The following is a 21374-nucleotide window of genomic DNA, read 5'->3' as shown; positions in this document are numbered from 1 at the left end:
TTTTCAAAAGTCCATTTATATCACAGACATGATGGACAGGTTCCAGTCTAGATCTGGGCTTGTGCATGTGGGTGAGTGTGAGAGAGTGGGAGCAACACTCATCATGAACTGTCACTTTTATGTTATTCTCTGCAGTGTCTGTTTGAATGAAAGTTGTTCTCTTTGTAGCATGAAAATTTCCAATGTAAATTATATGTAGCTCACTGTGCCTGACAGTCACTCACCAATCTCAGTTGACAAAGCCAAACTTTGCAGTGGGAAGACACAAGAACAACAACAAACGTTGTTGCTTTCTTAACATAGAGCTTTTTGATAATACATAGTCTATTTTCAAGTTTGTGTTTCTCTAGAACAGTCAGTCATTTTCTTCATGAAGCAGAAACAGTACTTTTACAGTTGTAGAACTTGTTATTTAAAGGAGAAGATATGAAAATAGCACCACTGTGAAGTACAAATATCTGAAATGAAGATGGCTTTAAAAAAATTGAAGGAATTACAGGTAACTTATAGTTGACTTTCTTTAACAGTTGCTTTGGCAATAAATGTTTTTATTATTATTATTAGAGTTCTTGTCATATGTATGATAAGCATGAAAATGGCAGTTAGCATCTCTGCAGTGAGAGGTAATATTTGGTGATGGTCCAAATCTCATCAGTGAGGGAAAAGTATGAAAAATCTGTCAGCTTACTGGAAATGACCTGATTCTCTAATCCTGAAAGTTGGTTGAAATCTGGCTCACTTCTCTCTTATCACACAAACAATCAAATTCTTTGTTTAGTCTGTCTGTGCATGCAAATATGTAAAGGAAATTTTGAGACCTGTCAGTAAATATGACTTTTTATGGCATCAGTCTTGCAGAGAAGCACTGTGGCACTTGCTTTTTAGTATCTTTTCTGATCAGACCACTTGGAGCACTCTGCCTTCTCCCCACTATTTATTTGAGTTCAAGTGGTACTTATGATGAGGCACTGAAAATGCTCCTGAAGGTATACAGAAAAGCATTGCAGACAGGAAGTAGTAGTCCAATATTGTTACACTGTGAGCTGGAAATTAAGCCAGTTCTTTTTTCTTCCCCCCTAGTAAATGAGTTTTCAGGCAAGAGTAAGTAAAACACTGCAGATGAAAAGTGCTTGTAATGGCATCATTTAGTATGAAAATACTTGTATGACAGCCTTGCTGCTTTATTCTGGAGGATCTTAGGTCTGTTTTGTGGCTTTGACTCTGCAAGTGAATACACATATGAGTAGTCTTACTTCTATGGGTAGTCCTGTAAATGGAATAAGTTTGGTTCCTTAGAGTTGTTTTCCGTGTGGTCAGGGTCCTAATTTCAGTCTCTAAAATATTCCCAAAATATTGTGAGATTTTTGTCCACAGTAATAATTCTGATGTCTTGAAGCTCAAAAATAGAAATCGGGGAGAAGAGTGGCAGTGTATTGAATATAGTTATGTTTAATCTTCTGAAAACAGTTTCCTTTGTATCTAATTTTTAATAGTACTTGTGAGTGTATATGCTACAGACACAAGTGCACGCCACTTCTTAGGCTGGGGGGTTCAGTATGACAATAAAGTAAACAAAGCTGTTTCCTAAATCTGCTGCTTAAGTGTTCTTTCGTTCTTTCGTTCTTTCGTTCTTTCGTTCTTTCGTTCTTTCGTTCTTTCGTTCTTTCGTTCTTTCGTTCTTTCGTTCTTTCGTTCTTTCGTTCTTTCGTTCTTTCGTTCTTTCGTTCTTCTTTCGTTCTTTCGTTCTTTCGTTCTTTCTTTGGCTCCTGGCTTGGAGATCAAGAATTTGGTTTTACATATCCAATAAAAATGTGAAGTCCAAATGTTACAGTTCTCTATTTGACTGAGCCACTCTTAAAGACATCTGTAGAATGATATACCTGCAGTCATTTGGATCTGTATGTGGTCTGTTTGCAAAACCTTTGAGGAACAAAGTGTTTTGTAGGCAAAGGCTGTCAAATAAATGGCAGTTTCCTTTGTGCTACCGTCTTTCATGTTCTGTTCCGTTTACTGCACATAATGCTTGCTTGCTTTGTGAAGCCTGACAGTCTCAGCCTCTTCCCCTTCCCCAGCTTCAGCTTTTGAACCAGGGGAAAGTAGGGTGTTCGGCTGTCTGGGAGTTAGCCGAGATTCAGAAATTCGGTGTTCAGCTTTCAGTTTTGCCAGAATCGTTGTGTGAGCTAGTGTGCTGTGTTGTGTTTGCAGCTGGGAAGGACTTGCTGGGTCTACAGCCCGAGCCCGGCGGAGGTGAGGTAGCTCTGACAGTGGATCTCTGAACCTGTGGCTCGTGATGCTCAGTGGTCGCTGGTGAGGCCTGCGCAGAGAGAGGCAAGGTTTATTAGCGATGTTATAGCCATACGTTAGTGCAGCCATGTAGCTTCTGGTTGGGTGACAAGCCCATATCTAACCTGCTAAACATATAGGCAAAGGGAACTTTGTGTCTGCCTGGAAAAGTGTGCGCTGGGCTGACCCCAAATGCCTTTGCGGAAAATGTGCCTCCCTGAACTTTGTCATCTGTCTGTTATCTGCCAGGTTAAGAATCACTTTCTTTGGGACAGGAACTGCTTTTTAGTATGTATTCCTATTCCTGTTCGTGTCGTCTCGTACCTGGTAGGACCGTGCTGCTGCTCTTCCCTGCCCGCTCCCGCCTTGTGTTAGGCACTATGTTAATGCAAATTCACAACTACCTGGTGATAGGTTAGGGAGGAAGGAAGGGAGAAGAAGTTAAAATTAAACTTACTTCATACCCCAGGTAGTTCACCAATGAAAATCTTAGATATGTGGCATGTGCAAGTAAACACAGAGTAAAGGGAAGAAGTTTGTTTCTAGTGAGTCTTCTACTTTAATCGTTAAAGTAAAACTTACAGGTTGGACGCGACGCCGTTGTGAGTAGCCTGCTCGCAACAGTAGGACAGATGCTGTGCTTAGGGCTGGCAGGAATGCATCCTGTGCCCTTAAACAAGATGTAAAGCAAACAAGAAATTTTCCCACAAAATGTATAAAAGGAGCGCAGTCCCCTTAGGATTCATTATAGAGCATGTGAACAGTATTGACATCTACTGATTTATGCAGAGCTGAGAAAAACATAATGTTTTTAGGTCTCAAGTGCTGGGAAGCCTGACTGCTCTGTGAAAGGGCAGATGGCACAAATGGTTTCACTTAATCTTTGGGAGCCTGAGCTTCTACTTCGGGTCAGAGGAGAAATGGGCACCGTGGTGGCAGCCTCGTGCCCGGGGGCGCGGGCTCCCCGCTGCACGAGCCGCGGAGCCTGCTAGGGCTTGGGCGCTGGGGGCAGCGCTTGCTCTGCAGGCCCCCGGAAGGGGATAGCACGTGAAGATTAAATTGCGTCGGCAGAGCTGGATGGAGGTGCTTGCACATAAACAGTCCACTCTGCTGCGGTCTGGAGCCTTTGGAAGCCTTATTTTTAAGGCAAGCTCTAGTTCTCCTAACTATGGAATGCATAAGATGAAGTAAAAGCCCCCCCAAAACTGGAGGTTTCTGGATGTGAAAACTAGATTGAAATATATATGCACAGGGGAAGCTGGCTCTTGTATTCTAATGGGTAGAGGGAAAGTAGGCAGTTTACACCTGTGTGTATAATCTGTACATAAAAGATGCATCAGTAGACTTTTTGGGTTATAATTTTTTATTATTTTCACAGAAATAGCTATATCATGAATATGACTTATATTGATACAGTTATTGCCCTTCATGTTCTGAAATAGCTTTGCTTATGTAAAGCCCCATGATTTTATCACTTTCATTCCTCATGCACTGTGAAAGTAATACACTTTCCAGTGAAAATAGGACCTCAATAATTGTCCTGCCGGTTTGCCAAGTTATTTGTTTCGGGAAAGCTCGATCCTAGTTTTTAGATTACCTAAGTATTTGCATAAGTGATTTTCATCTAACATAACATGATCACATTTGACAGCTTCAGCTTAAAACAACTTTGGAATGTTAGAAATTAACTGGCCACGTTTTTATCTAAAGATAAATTATGTGACTGAGCCATGGCCAGAAATGAGCTGACATTTTCATAAAACTAGAAGAATTATTTTGTTATATCTCCTTGCGTCAGAGCTTTCTAGCACTGCTTGAGCTATGATGCTTTTCGAAGCTGCTCTGGAATTACTTTATTTCCAGTGAAAGCTTAGCAGCACAGTTGGTTACTCTTACATTTCTGAGAAGAAATATCATGGTTCAGTAAAACATCAGTTATGGATGATGTTGCCACGTACTGAGCAGTACTTTTAGTGACATAGAGTGTGTACTATAATGTACACTCCTTACTTGTGATTTTTTTGTAATATTTTCAGCATTAAATTCTTCTTGTAACTTGCTTTTTTAGCTACAGATAATATTTGAATATTGTGTAAACACTTAGCTTTTCATTTTAATGGACCTTTTCATCACAGCATAAGTACCGTGCCAGTGGATGGGCAGGTCAGCGTTTAAAGCTGATGCTGAGCATAGGCATTAGATGACCTTTAAAGATGGTACGTCTGTTTGAATATATTGCTTTGCTCTGGGTGTAAGAGGTGCCAAAGGTGGGGCTTGCTGCTCTGTCCTCCCCGCAGGCAATGGGAGCTTTGCGTAGTGCTTCATCCTGAACACATACCTTGGGGCTGTCGCTTCTCCCAGAATCGTGCAGAACACATCTTGGCTGCAGTGGCCCTCTGGGGAGACCACGCTTCAGAGTGATTTGTTAGTGCTCAATGGCACCACACACGTGGTGTTGGGCTTGAATGTCTTGATTTGTAAGCTTTTCAGGGAGGGAACTTAGTGTCTGTACTACCATGGCCAAGCAGTTGTATGGTCTTTAGTGTTCTCTTGCTTTCTTTTTGATGGAGGCAAGTTCTCTGGTCTGGGTGGTAGATGGTACAGGGTGGCAAGGTGTGTGATAGGCACCTTTTCTTAATTGAGTAACAAGGGATCAAATTCATTGATGGCTTAAAGCCACCAGCTCCAGTGCAATTAGGCCAGGGTGAATCTTTCTCATTCTCATTTTCACAAGGAGCTAAAACTGCTCGTTAATCAGTCTGATTCTCTCTATAGAGTGTGGGTAAGATCATTAATGCCAGTACATTTGCAACCATATGTTTAGGTCAAATAAGCAAGAAGCTGTTTTTAGGATTTGTTCAGTGAGTGTTACCTGTAGCCTTGGAAATCAACTTCAGTCCTTGACACCAATGCTACCACAGCTACAGGGCAGTTCAGTCTCTTCCCTGAGGACAGAATCCCAGCAGCAGTCCCAAAAGAGAGGGCTTCCCCTCTGCACGGGGGTCTCCTGCGTTGCGGCCCATCTGCTCTCTCTCGCGTGGCCGTCGGCACAGCCACCTCGCTGTCGAGCCACTCGAGCGATGAGGCAAGGGCAGGAGCCTGCTGCGACAGCAGATGTTGACACTGACCTGAGGCCAGGGAGAAAACTCGACCCCTCTCTGGCAAGGGCTGCAAGAATGCAGTAGGTTTGAGCTCTTCAGGAGGAAAAGCAAGTGTATGGGTATGAAAGTTTGTAACTGTTTTCTTAATTGCATTGCTTTTTCCCTGAAGATCTCTCTGATATTTCTGTTCCAGAGAACTTCTGCCTCATTGCTGGGGTGAGTTTTAAAAGAAATAGGTGCTTACCTTGTGCTGACAAATGAAAAATGTGCGTTTGAGAACCTCCCCAGAAGGGAAACCATGGGGTTTCATATGCTTGTAGGAATTTTGTTATGCAATTATTTGATTTATGAGTGTGAATACATAACCCTTTGAGCAAATTACCTTCAGGCAGCAATAGCACGTGCATGTATTTTGCCTTTCTTGGAAAAATCAGCAAATTCTCAGAAACTGTTGGCTCCCTAAAGCTATACATTGCAATCTACTATAGCTGGCTTTACACCAAATCTCTAACACTCACAATATTTAAGGAGAATAGTAAAAATACTCCCCAGAATGGATAAAATAGGTGTTTCATTTTGAATTCACAGTCCCTGCCTAAAGAATATATTTTTTTCCTTTTATCTTAAGAAAAAAAATCAGCATAGGGGTACCCCTGCCACCCAAGCCATTGATGAACACTTTTCAAAGGTGATGCAGTACTAGATCTTACCATTTAAGGTGGTTTCATGAGTTATACTTGACTGAATTCTTTTACAGACAGAGTAGCGGCATTATATTTTGCCAAGTGAATTGCAGTAGAAATTCTGAAACTCTTATACTGGATAGTCTCCCTCAGTAAAATGTTAAAATAAGTTTGTTCCTATTAATTCTTTTCAAAGATTCAAAGTATTTAGAGGGAAAAGTGGTAAAAAGATGTACAAATTTTCATGTTTTTGTTCTAAGGTTTTTTCTGCTTTGTACTTATTACCTTCATATTTGCAGCTGAATAATCAATTAAGATGTCATGAATCCTCCCGTAGTGCATCATTTGTAAGACAGAAAGGCTCCTTATATGGTCTGGGGTTAAAATTGAAATTTTTTTTTTTCTTCTGTGTTACTGAACAGCTGTCTTAGCCTGTGCAGTGTAACTCAATACACAACAGCATATTTTGCCCTGGTGTATTAGCACAAATTTGTAATGCCTATTTTGGAAAATGTGCTGTGAATTTATCTCGAGGCCTTCACACCGGAGTAGTTAATTCAACCTTACAAATCCTTGGCACTTGACTTTCATCTTTCATAACAAAACTCAGTGTCTGTGATCTGATGCCTTGAAGTCAGCAAAACAAAATGGTACTTTAGGAGCTGTGTTTACTTTGATCAGTTTTCAACGTTTGTGCCCTTGCCTTTCACGCAGTACAAATTGCTTTAGCAGAGCAATGGGGCAGGAGCCCACAGCCTGTTTTTGTAGTTGGTTACTGTGGTGATACTGAGCCTTCCATGAACCTCTGATCTCCAGGGAAACAGAAACCTCGGCAGCTGCCTTAACCTTGTTGCTATCATACGGATCTGCTAGAGACCTTAAGGGAGCTTTCTGCAAACGGTGTGGACACTGGTGGTAACCGTGAATCCAATAAAGGTAGCTCACCAAGTATTGCCTGCACAAGTCTGATGGACATGCCACCCGTGAAATAAAGTGTCTTTTTAGTCTCACTTATAAATTTTAAAGTTTTCCTAACATATATTGAGGGATTCATTCTAGCTGAAGTGGCAAACTCTTCTGTGATTAATTTCCTGTTTATAATTATAGGCTTTGATGGTAAGATTTTTTTAATGAATTTATAGTTCTTACTGTATAGATTTTTAGACTAACATTAACTTTTTTTTATTATTATTATTACTCTTTTTCTAACCTATGACTAAGTTGTATTCCTCACAAGTTAGTCCTGTGTTACTTGGAGGAGTGTCTGTGTGTCAAAGTAGAGTGAGATAGAGCTGAGCCTGGAGGAGCAGCTTGCTCGGACAGTTTCTGAAGCTGCGTCTGACTGAAAGAACCATTGCTTAAAAGCACATCCAAAAGTCTGGCCTAACTCTTGATTGCACAATAAAAATGTTGGCTACACAGCAGCTCAGTAATCATACGAGACCTTTACACTGCATTGACTTACTTTCCCATGGTGTTGCTATGTTGCTGTCTGCTTGGTTAATGCACTAGCCCTTTACATGGTTTAAAAAATATACAGACTTAGCAATTACTTGGTGAATGGACTTGGTGACCTAAAAGTTCTTAAGTCCATTTAATGATCCTGGTGTTACTTTCCTTGGTATTGTTTGACTCAGCTGCTGATGTAGAGCTGCCTGAGATGAGAAAGACTTTGAGAGAGCGGATTGCTGCGAAGTACAAAATACGTGTATTTTATAAATTTATTTAAATTTGTAAGAATGGGTGGAGAATGTCTCTTTTTAGGATACCTTATGAAAAATTTTCCATGGGAGGTTCAGAAAAATAGTGAATTTTACCACTGCCTTCAGAGGATTCAGAATTTTTTGCCATGTCTTCATGCCTAGCTATACAGAGCTGAACACACATAGGACTGACTTCTGTTGGGGTTTCTGGGCAAAACATCCCATAAATATTTAATAATATGATTTCTGCCAGTGAAAATACAAAAAGAAAGGGAAAACTTCTAGTTAGCTCTTCTGCTGTTAATTAGAAACATTTTGTTCAGTGGTTTGAAGTGATCCAATGCCTTTCTGTTAACTTATGCCATGCTTAAAAGGTGTTATGCACTGTCTAGACATTTAGGAAAGGATGTGCCTCGAAGAGCTCACGAACTAAGATGAGACAGAGAAAATGTGACTGGGGGATGGGGAACAACCGCTAAGGATTCAGCTAATGCAGGCTTTAACTAGATCTCCAAGGGGGCTCTGGAGGAGAAATGGCTTTTTGAGGAGGGGTATTCCCTTAGGGTGAGGACCTCTGTGGTGGCACGGGAGGCAGCAGTCGTGCTGGCAGTTGGCGAAGGGGCAAGACAGCGGGAGGACAAACGTGACACCAGAGAGCCTCAGCGGGCAGAGCCGGAGGGGGACCGTGCCACGCTAAAGGTGCTGGCATAATTACACTTACTGCTTATGCTCATGTTTGTTGCAAGCTTTTAACATCTTTGTGTCCTGGTAAGCCTTTCAGTGTCTGCCGCAGGAATGGGGGAGGAATTCTGCTACCTCTGCTGCGTAGTCAAGGTGGAGGCTCTTCCCTCGGCTCTGCAGCTCAAACTGCTGTCCTCCATGCAGAAACCTCTCAGCTTGCTGGCGAGGTGTTTTACGCATGCCCACCTTGCTGGGGCCACTGTGTGAGAGCCCACTGACTGCTATCAGGCAAGGTAAAATCCAGATGCTTTGCAGCAAGGATGTTAGCAAAAACCTTGAGTGCTAGTAGTCTGCTGTAAATCTTGCCAAGGACCAGGAAAAGTCTCCCATAATACATACCACTTTTCTGTATCATCGTGCACAGATGATGATGATCGGGATAATCCCAAACATTAGGTTGTTATGCTGTGGTGAGAGACTGTTACTTTTGTAGGGCCTTGCAGTAGGAACCATCACATTCAGGCTGGGCTGCCCCAGGTGCTCGTCACCAGAGCTAGCTAGCTGTGAAGCAAAAATGAATTGCGAGTGGTGTGGTGACCAAGACAGTCCTGAGTGGTTGAGCAGCTGTGTGGGCTTTTTCCTCTGAAAAAGCTGAGCTGGAGCCGAGATCTCTGTTAATGGATGGTATATAGTGACGTGGGCTGGGCTGTTGCCGAAGCATGTGCCTGTTCGCTATATTCTTTAATAGAGTCTGAGGCTAGGGATATGAATTCCCCATATAAGGATTTTGCTGTCTTGCTCATGAGCAAAATCATATGTGTTCTGAAAACTGTTACAAAATCACTTAATTTACTAATGAGAAAATATTTTTAATGTTTTTAAAGTCCCATGGCTTTTCCTAAGGATCTGTACTCCATGCCGAAGTGAAAGAAAAAATTGTTACATAATATAACTTTCCCTGTGTCCTCAAATCCCAGCCAAAAGCATGGATAGGTATAAACCTGTGATATCACAATTTTTGAAGGAGACTTGAACTTTAATTGTTTACATTTTATTTTATATAAATGTTTTCTTCTATTTTAATCTCTGAAGTCTAAAGAAATGGCTACTAATCTAATGGTAGGTACATCCAGTTGCAGAGTCTCTGATTTTCTCACTTAGTATTTTTTCTCTTTCTACTCCCTTCTGTGACCAAATTAACAAGCAGAAATCTTCATAAGGTCTAACACATCTCTGTTGTCTGGTGGATGTTGACTTTGAATAGACTTGTCTGAGATCAGTTGAAATGGAGATAATTCTCCGTTTTCATATTACCCAGAGAACTTGGCCCTACTCTTTTTAAGATGATTTTTTGTGTTTTTTCTTAATTTCTTTTTGTAATAAATATCAGAGATTTTGAATAGCAAGAGTTTTTCAAGTCCCTAATAAAAGCATCTTCTGTAAATTTACTTGGCATTCTAATCGAAACACCACCAGGATGCAAACATAGTTCTGCCCTTGGTCTGTGTGAGAAGATTGCTCTGGATTTTCTATCTTTGTTTATTTAAGTACATAAGCCTGTATTATATCTTATTTTGTCAATATTTACAATATTTACTTTACTTGACAAGAAAAAGCTACACAAAGTAAGTTGGGTCAGAATAAACCGGGTGAAAAATGTGGGTATAGGCACACATGATAAGAGATAACACAGGCACTTAGCGTAGCCTGTTTTCTCTTGGACAGTTTGACGTTTAGAGGCTTTAAAATAAAACGTATTTTATGCCATTTGGAGCTGAAAAAATACCGGAATAAAATGTGAACTCATGTTTGCCAGCTTGGTATTGCAAAAGATATAACTTGGCTACTTTGGTAAATTAGATTGCAGTATTTTTATTGCTTTATAAGAAAACTATTACATAACACCAGAACAAGGTAATTATATTTAATAGCTTAAACAGCTCATTACTAATTAGTCATGATTATAGCTGAAAAACCGCAAGAATTAATGAAAGCTTTTTAATAGCAGAGAATTTAATAGCAGTTCTAAACACCTTTTTCCTTCCACATTTATCACCCTCCATTTCTAGAGAGAGCAACAAAGTGGGAGCCCTGTAAAATAAGCGATTTTATCTTTTCCTTCACTTTCAGGTAACAGAATTACTCTGGCTTTATAGCCTGATACTTTAAAGCAGCTTTTATAACCAAGATCTTGACTGTTTGACATGCGGAGTCTTTGTCATCATGTAGGCATTCAGAGAGCTAATGCCCTGCAGTTTTCTGAGAGGAGGTATTTATTCCTTTGAGGCAGTAAATGGAAAGAAATGCTGTCCCTGGAAGATGTGGTAAACTATGGTTCTCAGTGTTTGCTTTTGGAAATACATAAATACAAATAAGCCTCCTGGAGAGGGAGCGAGCGAGCGCTTGGAAACGTGGCTGCGTTTCCTTGGACGACGCGGGTGCGGGGCACTGCTCCGGTTCGACGCTACCCAGGGCACGCTTTCCTCAAAATAAGGCAAATGGTATTTCTTTAATATAAACGTAGGGAGGCTCAGCCAAGACATGGTAAAATATCTTTTAAAGAACACATGGGGTACTCTTGCGTGTTTCTGGGTATATTCGTAGGAATAAAGGCGGATCAGGAAAGAAAGCTTCAAAGAGGTGAGGCTGTGCCCGCGGAAGGTCCCGTCTGCGAGCACCGTTCTGGAAGCAAACCCTGGCGCTGCAGAGGGTCGCCCCCGGCGCTGCGCCTTCGTTTCCGCTAGGAGAGCTCAGCGGGCGGCAGCTCCCCGGGCAGGAGGGCTGCTTCCTTCCTTGCAGCCCCTCAGCTGCTCCGAGCCTGCCTGCTCCTGCCTCCCTCCCGCTGCTGCTCTTCGCTTGTGGGGCCGGGAGCCACCTGCCCCGGTGCACTGCGGCGGGCGCAGGAGCTGTTACTCAATATGGAAGAAGCTCTAGCCGTGCAAGATGTTGGTAATGGATCTTGCCATTCAGGTATAATTTGGTGCTTTTTTCTTTCTTTGGGAGGGGAGGATTTTTGTTTGTGCATGTAGTTCTTTCTTTTTTCTTCAAAAATGGAATTATTCGTGAAATATCAGTTTTCCAACAAGTTCTAATCAAGCATAACAAATGTGAAATTACTCATGTCCTCAGTGCTTCCTGACAGGTGTTTGTAGGGATTCACTCTGGTGACTTAAGCTGGCATAATTAAATATGCCATACAATGAGTACACTTTCAGGGGGATGTTACCAGGTAAGTTCTGCACGTAGCTATCTGCTTGCTGACTGGTGGTGCGATAAGTAACCCAGCGCCTTGTTTACCAGCTTTCCAAACTTGGTAAGGAGCAGAAAAAATCCTTATTCCTATCCTCGAGGTGTCTGTCAGATTTGTGAGACCGAGGGTCGACTTTCACTTTCCAGTGAAAGTGAACTTTTTGCTTTTTTTTGGGGGGGGGGGGGGGCAGAATATAAAGCTAACCTTTTCTTTTGAAAAGGTTCTCAACTATAATGGACAGCAAATACTCAGTTTGTTGATATCTAGTTATCATCTGGCCAGTTTGCCAAATGAATCTCCATTTGCTTTAATAGTAAGCTAACAGGTGTATACCCCATGTAGGAATCATGCGATGGCAATATGTAGAGGCCTCAGTGTCTCGGATTTCCTCTCCTTTGAGTAGGAGGCAAGTTCATTCCAACTTGCCTGTATGCTCATTTATATGTGCCACCGCCAAAGCAGTGGTTCTGCTCTTATGTACTCCCTTCATCCCTTTTTAAAGAAAGTTATAATGTATTCTTTTTCAGAGGATCTGCCTGCAAGTGTAATCATTAGACACAGATTTGCCTGTGTTATGTGTGTGTCAGGGGGTGGGTATATAATAGGGTATATAATATCTTGACTGTATTTCTAATGCTCTTTTCTTTAAAGCAGGATGAACTGTCAAGCCAAATGCTGTCTGCTTAGATAGCTTTTTAGCTACTGCAAAAAGCACTGTGATTTCAGGCAGCAGGTGTTGCAGGTTATGTGTTAAGAGATGAGAGGAAGAGATGAATCTCTTTCACCCCTAAGGTTAGAGTTTTGCCCGTCACCAGCCCTTTTCTAGAAGGGCAGCCATGAGCTGTGCAGGACTGGGCAATGCTTCCAGAAAAATCAAGCTGGTTGTTTAGAAGTGGCTGCTAACAAGCTGTCCTTGTTCTGCTGCTTCCCTGGGCTCTGCCTTGCTTGGGCTGAGCTTAGTTATCAGCCGCCTCCTCCTCAGGCCTGCGAGCTGCTGGCTCTTCCCCTGCTCCCCTGCCGCTGCTGGTCACTGTCCACTAAAGTTGTACCCAAGGATGCCATGTGCAGAGACAGCTGTTAAGAAATAAAAATGTTTATTATCACTTGTGTGAGGAATGAGGCTTTCATCCCCAAATCCCAAATATATTACTAATAGTTTTCAGTTTTGTTTAGTAGCCAGTTTTCCTCAGATCTCTTTTACAGGTCACCCGTGGTTATTCCTCTCTGGTTACTCTCCTCCTTTCTGTCCACTGCTTTGGCGCTCCATACCTGAGTTTTTCCTGTGTGATCCTTTTTTTCCCCGAAAGTAGGTGTTTTTCTTTCCTTAATATGATCAGATTTCTTTTGAAATTCCTTCCAATGACGAGTGTAAGGTTAGCTTGTGTTTCTGGATATATTCTTCCTGTTTTTTGTTTGTCTTTATTTATTTTGCAGGTTAGATTTATGCCCCAATAGCATCAGCAGATGAGGGTTGTACTGCAAGTCAGCTTTGTAAGCTACCAGCTAGAGACTAGAAATCTAAGTTATCTTTGCAATTCCTTTTATCTCCTTGTTCTCCAACTCTCAGCTTAGTGGTTTGACCTTTACATAAGCTATTTTCATCAGCGTTTGCCAAGGTTTTCTTAAACACTTTAGCAGTGTTTTGCAAGTGTAGAGCAGAGCACAAATGTTAACTATTTCATTCTGTATCTGTGTTCAGTTGACTTTGCACACCCCCCCCCACCCCCCCCCCGTTTAAGTAGAGTGACTCAAACTTTGGTCCTCTGATTCATTGTTTCAAATTCCACTTTGATTTTGAAACTTGCAAGGAAGTGTCCATGTAATTCTTCTTTTTTTCTCCATAGGTCACCTTACATTTGAATCCAATTTCATCAGTGCATATTCACCAAAAGCCTCTGGTATTCCTTCTCAACTCTCCGTTGCCTCTGCTCTGGAAGCTAAAAACAGAAAGACTGGCACCTGGAATCCGAAGGGTGTTCTTTGTAAGTATACACAGTCCTCTGACCTGCTCTGTATCATAGCTGCTTGTTGCACAAGACATAGAGTTAATGGCATTCATTTGGAAAGTTTTTAAACATACATTAAAAAAAAAAACAACAGGAGGTCAAGTTTCAGTATAGGGCTCTGGGGAACAGTTAGGTGACAGGGAAGAGCAGTTTGAAAAAGCATGCAATTACTTGCTGTGTGAATTTAAAGAAAAGAAACCCAAACAGCTTTTATAGAATTTGCATGTTGTGTAGTTATTAACACTAGTAGCAGTTTGAGTCTGAAAAGCAGTGTGGATATAACAGATTGACTGTTGTGATTAGAAGTTTGATACTACTGTAATGCAAAAAGCCTCAAAGCAATGAGAGATGTGGGTAGATGCTAGTTGTGTGGTCCGTGACCAAAACAAAAGTCTGTATGTATTAAGCTCCATGTGTACAGTGCAGGGTTATGTCCCTAATGAAGCTCCATCTATTGAAATGACCGAGCTAGGTCCAAAATGATGTCATTTTTGTTTTTCAGAAAGCCTGGAGCACTGCTGATAATGTAGGATCCAAATATTACCTAGTATTTGTAAATCATGTCCTTAGAGTTTGCCAGGACATTCAAGTTTGCTATTTGTAGTGAAACGGACAAGTTGTTTGGATTAAATTTTTAATATGTGACATCATGTCTAATCATGAGTTGTCTTTATTAGTGTTGCAGCTTTTACTATATTCAACTCTAATTGTAGAATTACACTTGATTATTTTTAGCTATATCCTTATAGGGTTTAATTTTGCTCTCCCAGCACAGCTGACAGAGGCAGGCAAGACTGCCTCTGCAATATCTGATGGGAACTTAACGGGGTCACTACCTCACCAGGAGGGGAAGGTGGTCAGTGCTGCAGCATTATCACAGAGGGAAGGGACACTTCTCTCTGACCTTGTAAGGTGGTGATGCTGTTAAGTGCACCAAGAGTCCCATCACTCACGGGATACCAAAAGCCTTTTGGGATTGTTTTTGTTTTTCTTCTAATCAGAGTGCAAGAGTAGGAATATGCTTGATATTTTGAACTTTGAAGGACTTCATCCTATTTCCAGTGCAGTTCGTTTGACTGGTGTCAAGACCTTTGGTTGATCTCTAGCTTGTTAGATACTTATGATCTCAGGTTTTCTCATTATTGGGTAAGAGACTCTTGCAAGAAAACCATTGCAGTTCAGATCTGCTTTGCAAATGATTGAAGAACAAGATGATGAACAATGCAAGAGTCACTTTCCTCTGCTGGCCCTTTTCACCATTTAATCAAGTCTTGGTCCTACAATTACTACATCATTATTCCCATTCCATATCAGCTAATTCATTTCCAGCTATTTCTTCCCTTCTTCTCCTTTCCTACAGTATATCCTTTTGTGGTCTGGACTTCTCACCCTTGCCTTGCCTGGTCTCTGGGAGTGAAGTGGTCCTGTGCTGAGGGCCGTCCATTTCCATGCAGCAGACGGCTCTGGTGTTCAGACTGCGATTGTGCTGGGCTTGCAGTTTGGCTCAGTGGGGCTTCAGCAGGCTACATTAAGCCATAGGAACAATAGGAATGTGCCTAAGGCCTCAGCTGCCAGAATTGCGTGATAAGCTAAGTGTTTGCTTCAGAAAATTGTTTCCCACTCTCTGGGTTACAAAAACAGGCTTGAAAATGTGAGCAGCAGCAGTTACCTTTTGTGTCAAGCAAAAAGTCATTTGACCTGCAGTACTGCCACAGCAGACTTGGGCACAGATGCAGCAGGAAGGGGTGGACCGTCTCAAGTGGGGCAGAGGTCCCTAATAGATCCTTTGGTTTGTTTTTCCCATTGGTGGGACTCAGATATCTCCCTTTAATGCTCTGCCTGATAAGGGCTGGATGTTGTGGTGTCTTACCTCCTCCCAGCACTCGCTTGTGGTGCTGGACAATTAGCTGGGTAAATAAGAGATCTTTCCATTCTGTAGGCCTTTTTGTTGTGCAGAATGAACTATCTCTCAGTGTTGACTTGTTCCTAATTGTGATTAAACATCTGAATAGCTCTAAAAGGCAGTTTCAGATCTCTACAGATGCCAGATAATTCATATTTTTCCTTCCACAGGGTTAGATTTCTACTTTTCTTTTTTATAAAGAGCTTGAAAAACAAGATTCCAGAACCGAAAAACATCAGGGTACTGATCCACTCCTACTTCTGCCAGTTTAATCTCTACAGTCTTTTTCTTACCAGCATTTAATTTCTTCTCTGTTCTCTCTTTACAAGATTTTCTCCCCCCAGCAAACATAAGCTGGCTTCATTCTTTTATCTGGGCCCTTCCCACTTTTCCTGTACCAGTTTCTCAGTAGCTGTTATGCATTGATAGTAGGCCATGAGGTTACAGGTTAAATGACTTAAATTGTAATGATCATCCATTGCCTTTCCACAGTTCCATTCTGTCTGCTCACAAAGACGAATACGTTATTTTCCAAACAGTTTGCTAGAGAACGGTAAAAAAAAATTACGCGGCACAGAAACCTATAGGTAATACTAAGGAAGTTCTAGCAAAACATATGGGCAAGTGCAACACACCAAAAAGAAATGGGTAAGTGTTAGTTTTGCACTACAGATGTGTGTCTGTGTTAGGCCATGCCAGGTTGCAATCACCTGGACTGCCTCTGACCTAAAGATGAAGTCTTCCCAGTTTGAGCTGCAGAATAAGAGTTCTTGATTCCAGGTGAGTCATGGAGCAGATGGACGTACTGTTTTTACTCTGGTTGCAGAGAGACTCCTTGCTTCGTTGCCAGAGCCTTCCGTAAGTTTCAGAGAGTTAAGCCTACAAGTGTGAATCACAGTTCCAAGGGTGCAGAGTGCAGAACTTGTTTTCTGGCCCTTGTTGTTTGAAAATACTTTGGCTTACCCGTGTACTTCTGCAGCTCTGTCTTGTTCCGTCTCCTTGATTTCGTAGCCAAGCCAACAGAATATTCTGAATCATAAAAGATTTCATATTTAAAAAACCGTAAAACCTTTTTTAGTGTCCCTGAATTATATATTCAAAACAGAAATGTGTCACACATACCATAGGAGTGTCATAACTATTGTGTCTGTTTCTATGGAAGCCTTAGGCAGGGTAATCACTGACTTCCCAGTTTTTCAAACTTTTCATGGAATAAGTTCATCTTGTCACAATTTTCTTAATGTGCTATATTTGAAGTCTGAATTATACTGCTTTATTAATTGATCCTTATTTAAAGAAGTGGTGTAAAGAAGTTTAATTGTCAACTTTTGGGACTCATTGGTGATAAGCAAAATATCTCTAGAACCAGCTCAAAGTCACTAATTAAAGGGTCGTGTAACCATTTAGTGAAGTCCCAGTTACTTATTTCTTCGTATTACTAGCTTTTAATTTTTATCCCTGTGAAGCATTGTCAGGTTGTTGCAGGGAAGTATATTTGAATAAATCAAATTACAAGTTAAGTATATAAAAAGATTCAAGGTTAATTCTGACAAAGATGAGTTGCGTGTGAGCGGATGATACATCAGAGCACTCCATAAAGCACTGTTAGTGCTGTTGTGCAAGTGGAGAAACTAAGGCACACATATTAAATGATGTTTATGTTGCAGTAGGGAGTAGAGTCAGGGCTGTTTATACTCAATGTCCTCATTAGTATGATGATCTGCTACCTTAAGTCTGTGAATTCACTGTTTCAGTTTTCACAGCAATGGTTTGAATCAAGACTGCAAAACTAAGTAGCCCTAAATTGCTTTTTCTAAAGGAAGGGATTAAAAGATTTAAAGCTCAGGTCAGCACATCTCCAAAAGACCAGGAAAACACATGGTAGTGCTGAGTAGTTCTGGAGTTTTAACTTCTTACAATACAGTTAAAGCTGAGATTTTTGCCTTTGGCCTGGTCCTCTATTAGACAGAAGTTTAAAATGAATGGGGCAGAAAATCCAGTCTTTGTGAATATGATTTCAGTATAGAAAGAACCACAAAATACATTCTGCAAAACATTTTTCAGTGGAAAAATAGAAATAGCACTTAAATTTGGCATTTGTGGGTGGACTTGCACTTACTTTTACCATATTCTGTGCATAGCTTCACTCAGCACAGTGTCTTGTCATATTTTATCTACATCATGCAGGCAGCTCACAGTTTCAAAAAATGACTCTTCAAGGCTAAACCTGACAATGGGATAAATTATCATAAAATCAATAGAATGTCCCAATCAAATCGAAGACTGCTCTGTTAACATCCAGGTTTTTAAATTTCATGCTTTGTAGAGTGTTTTTTCAAACACATTGCAGCAAATGCAAGCAAAGTGATGCTTACTAAATGACAATAAATGACAATACTTTGGATGAAGCTGTCTGAGGCAGTGCCCAGGGCGCTAGACTAAAGTCAGGAGATCTTTGCTTGTCCGTTGCTTTGCTGTGCTGTTGTTTTGCTTCTTTGTGCTTCTTTCTCCATTTATAAACCACAGAGAATACTAGTAAACAGTTTTAACAACAACAATGAAGTTTGCATCTTGATTTAAAAAAAAAAAAAAAAAAAAAAGCATAGAAGTTGAGTTTGTTCTCATTGTGTTAAAAATAAATATTCCTAGGTATAATGGTATTTCCATCCCAAAATACCTGAAAAAGGTTAGTACGTGAACTTTGCCTGACCTATGTAACCAAAAATTACTTCAATTACAGATGTATCTAGTCATATTAGTCTGATAAGATATACTTACATGTCATAAAAATTTAGCGGAGTTTGAAGACTCGCATTTTCTGTTCAAGAGCTCTGGGCTGGAAGACCAGCCCCTTTGTCGCTCGGGGAAAGTCTGCCCTGTTCAGCAAGGGGGATATCTAGCACTTCTGCTAAATATTCCATTCTCTTTAGCAGGAAATAAATGCCAAAATTATATTGGACGTGGGGGAGTGGGAGATGGAGTTAAAATGTATCTTCAGCAGTGATTAAACTGGTAGGTTGTGACAGTTCTCAATTTTACGTAGGCTAGGCAACACCTGTGGAAAATCGGAAAATGCTTTTACCTGTGATATGTTACAGGTCAATCTTGCAGAAAAAACATGCCTGATCTCCTGACTACCAGTTCTCCTTAAATTCTGTATAACAAAATAATCTCCTCCCTTCCCCCTCAAGTCATAATTTTTCTCTTTCCCCAAAAGCAGTTTATTGCAAACATGTCTTGGCAAAAAACCAAAAGATCTATGAAACTGCTCAGAAAGAGGGTTTTAAAGGTGCTGCCCAGCTTGTGAATTCTTCCTTTAGAGCTGGTAGCTTTCACCATTGCTTTTGTAGCCTAGCAATTTCTTTACTGGGCTAGTGAAGCTAGTGAGAATGAAATGAGTAAGAAGATGGACCCAATCCTTTGCAATTTTTGACAGCAATCACTGTTAGAATAAATCTTTTTTTTTTAAAAAAAAAGTCTTCGATATCTACATATGTAACTGTTTATAATATTTAACTAAAGATGTGATTCTTCAGGTCTGTCTTTGAGGTTTGTTATTCAAGTAATTGAATGAGTAAGAGTTACACATGAGAAAGTGCTTGTGCAATAGGCTTACTCACAGGAACCCCTTTAATAGGACTGACTTGTGTGCAGTAAGTCAGTAAAATGGAGGCGGGGATAAGGAAGCAACAGCAGGAATAATAAATGCAAAACCAGACCATGTGCTCTTGGCTTGAGATTTTTTTTTTTTTTTTTAAAAAAAAGCTCTAATCAAAAAATCAGTTATAGGATAAAGAGTTTAATTATTAGTCATATATGTATTTCTAAGAAGAAGAAAAAAAGTTCTTATTTTAGCCAAAAGCTGGTTTATTCCTTTTACTTCATGAAAATATGGTTCACATATTTTGGGTCTCTGCCACCAAACCACAGGCTGTTCTGCAGTTTGCACTAAATTTTGGATGACTGACAAAACTCACTGAAAAACAAGTGCTATTTGTTTTCCTGTGCCTAGTATTTAACGGGAAATCAGGAGGCTAAATTTCCAATCACTTGTTAAACAGACCCAGATGTGAACAGAGTGCTCTGCTAGAAGAGTGAGGAAGGATAGGAAATGCATGACTAGTGATAAATTCGGTATAAATAGTGACCTTTCACTATTCCAAGTAAAATGCAGTAGATTTTTGGTGTTGTGTAACAGTGTGAAGAGGAATTTAAAAAGGACACTTACATTTGTATAGAATACTGCGTTTGTTTTTTGTTTTAATCTTTGTCCTACTCAGAAGCTGGAAATAATCCTGTAGTTGCCCTTTTCCGCTTGGCAAAGTTCATATTCCTCCTTCCCCTCCCCACACCATTTCCTTGCCTTTTGAAAGAATGTGAAAATAACATTAAGTGTCTAATTAAAAGCCATGTTTAGTAAACAAAAATTCTTATTATGCTTTTTCACAATAGAAAATTTCCCTGTAGCCCTTGTCACGTGGCCTGATTCAACCCCCTCCAAAATACTGCTTTTATGAAGTCTGTATAATTGGGACTTTACTCCCAGAAATATCAGAGGGAGCTCAGGTTACTTACGTTCTTGGCAGTAGAGCAGAGGGGTTTTTGTCAGAAGTAGGGATGGTAGAAAATGACAGGGTGGTAAAGACATGTTTGAAAGTGATGCATTGTTTGTGTTGCATAGAACAGATTTAAGATTTACAATAACACTAGGAATGCATCTTTAAATAGAGTAAGGATCTATTTTTCATTCAAAACTTGCTTCATGAAGGCGTTACGGAAGAGAAGTGATTTTTTTTGCTTAGGAAGCAAGATGTAGTGTACAAAGCAAATATGTAGTGTATGGCAAAAATGTCTGTATGTGGTAGTCTGATGTCCCAAAATAGTGATTTTTTTTTTTTTTTATGATACAGAGGCATCTTTTGCTTTCATTGAAACCACTCTGGTCTCAGGTGAAGTGTTTCAAAAATACTGGCTTGGTGGTACTGTGGCAAATTTCAGAAACAGCGTAGTAGTTCAGTGTGCCTCAGTTTCTTCTTTTAGGGGACCATCAAATTCTGGTTTTGAATAAATTAAAGCACTTTTTTGGAGCCTGCTCTGTTATTGCGTAGGTCCTATTTGCTCTCCATCCAGTTCCTTTAGTCTCCGGTGATTTAAGCAGTCTTTGCAAACTTGGGCTTTAGTGCTTAGTGTTTCATTAGGCTTCTGGGGCTGCCTTCACGGGCCGCTGCTGCAGCCAAAGCTTGCTGCTGATGGTGTGGGCTGCCCAGGCCTGGATGCTGCTGCCTCCTGGGGGTCTTGTGCTGGTCGTTCTCGTTGCTGCCACTGAATGACCGCGAATGCTGCTTTTCCTTGCTGTTCCTCCCAGAGCATGGGTAGAGCACTTCCAGAGGGAAGGTCGCTGGTAGTTAGGAAAACCATTATCTTGCCACTGCATGCGTATTTCTTGGGCTGTATGTTAAACCACGTTGCAAGAGCTAGGAGAGAAATAACCTTCTGTGAACGAAGGGTGAAGTATGTTCCCAGAGCCATTCTGCAACAGGCTGAAGGGCTGAAGCAGTTATCTGGGAGAGCTTCTCTCTGCTCACGGCTCCTTCCCTTTACTTGCTTCCATGAACTGGAGGTTTAGCTAGTGGAAGTTTACAGAAGCAAGCTTTGGCAGACTACTGGTGCTGGTGATGTGGAGGTAATAAATCACAACAGGTTTTGTTACTGAGTCATTGATTCCAGTGGAAACTATAGCTGCAGTTGCATAGATACGCTTTAA

General features: G+C 40.8%; 1 protein-coding gene across 1 annotated transcript in view; it reads left to right on the top strand.

Moving 5' to 3' along the window:
• TGFBR3 (transforming growth factor beta receptor 3) overlaps positions 1-21374 on the top strand; it is a 126598-nt gene that overhangs the window by 59887 nt on the left and 45337 nt on the right. Inside the window, exon 4 of the mRNA XM_062581355.1 lies at positions 13546-13683. Within this exon, the coding sequence (XP_062437339.1) occupies positions 13546-13683 (138 nt within the window). The remainder of the gene's footprint in view (positions 1-13545; positions 13684-21374) is intronic.

Source organism: Rhea pennata, chromosome 8 (genome assembly GCF_028389875.1).
Source record: "Rhea pennata isolate bPtePen1 chromosome 8, bPtePen1.pri, whole genome shotgun sequence".
Classification (NCBI taxonomy): Eukaryota; Metazoa; Chordata; class Aves; order Rheiformes; family Rheidae; genus Rhea; species Rhea pennata.
This window is presented reverse-complemented; position numbering and strand designations above follow the sequence as displayed.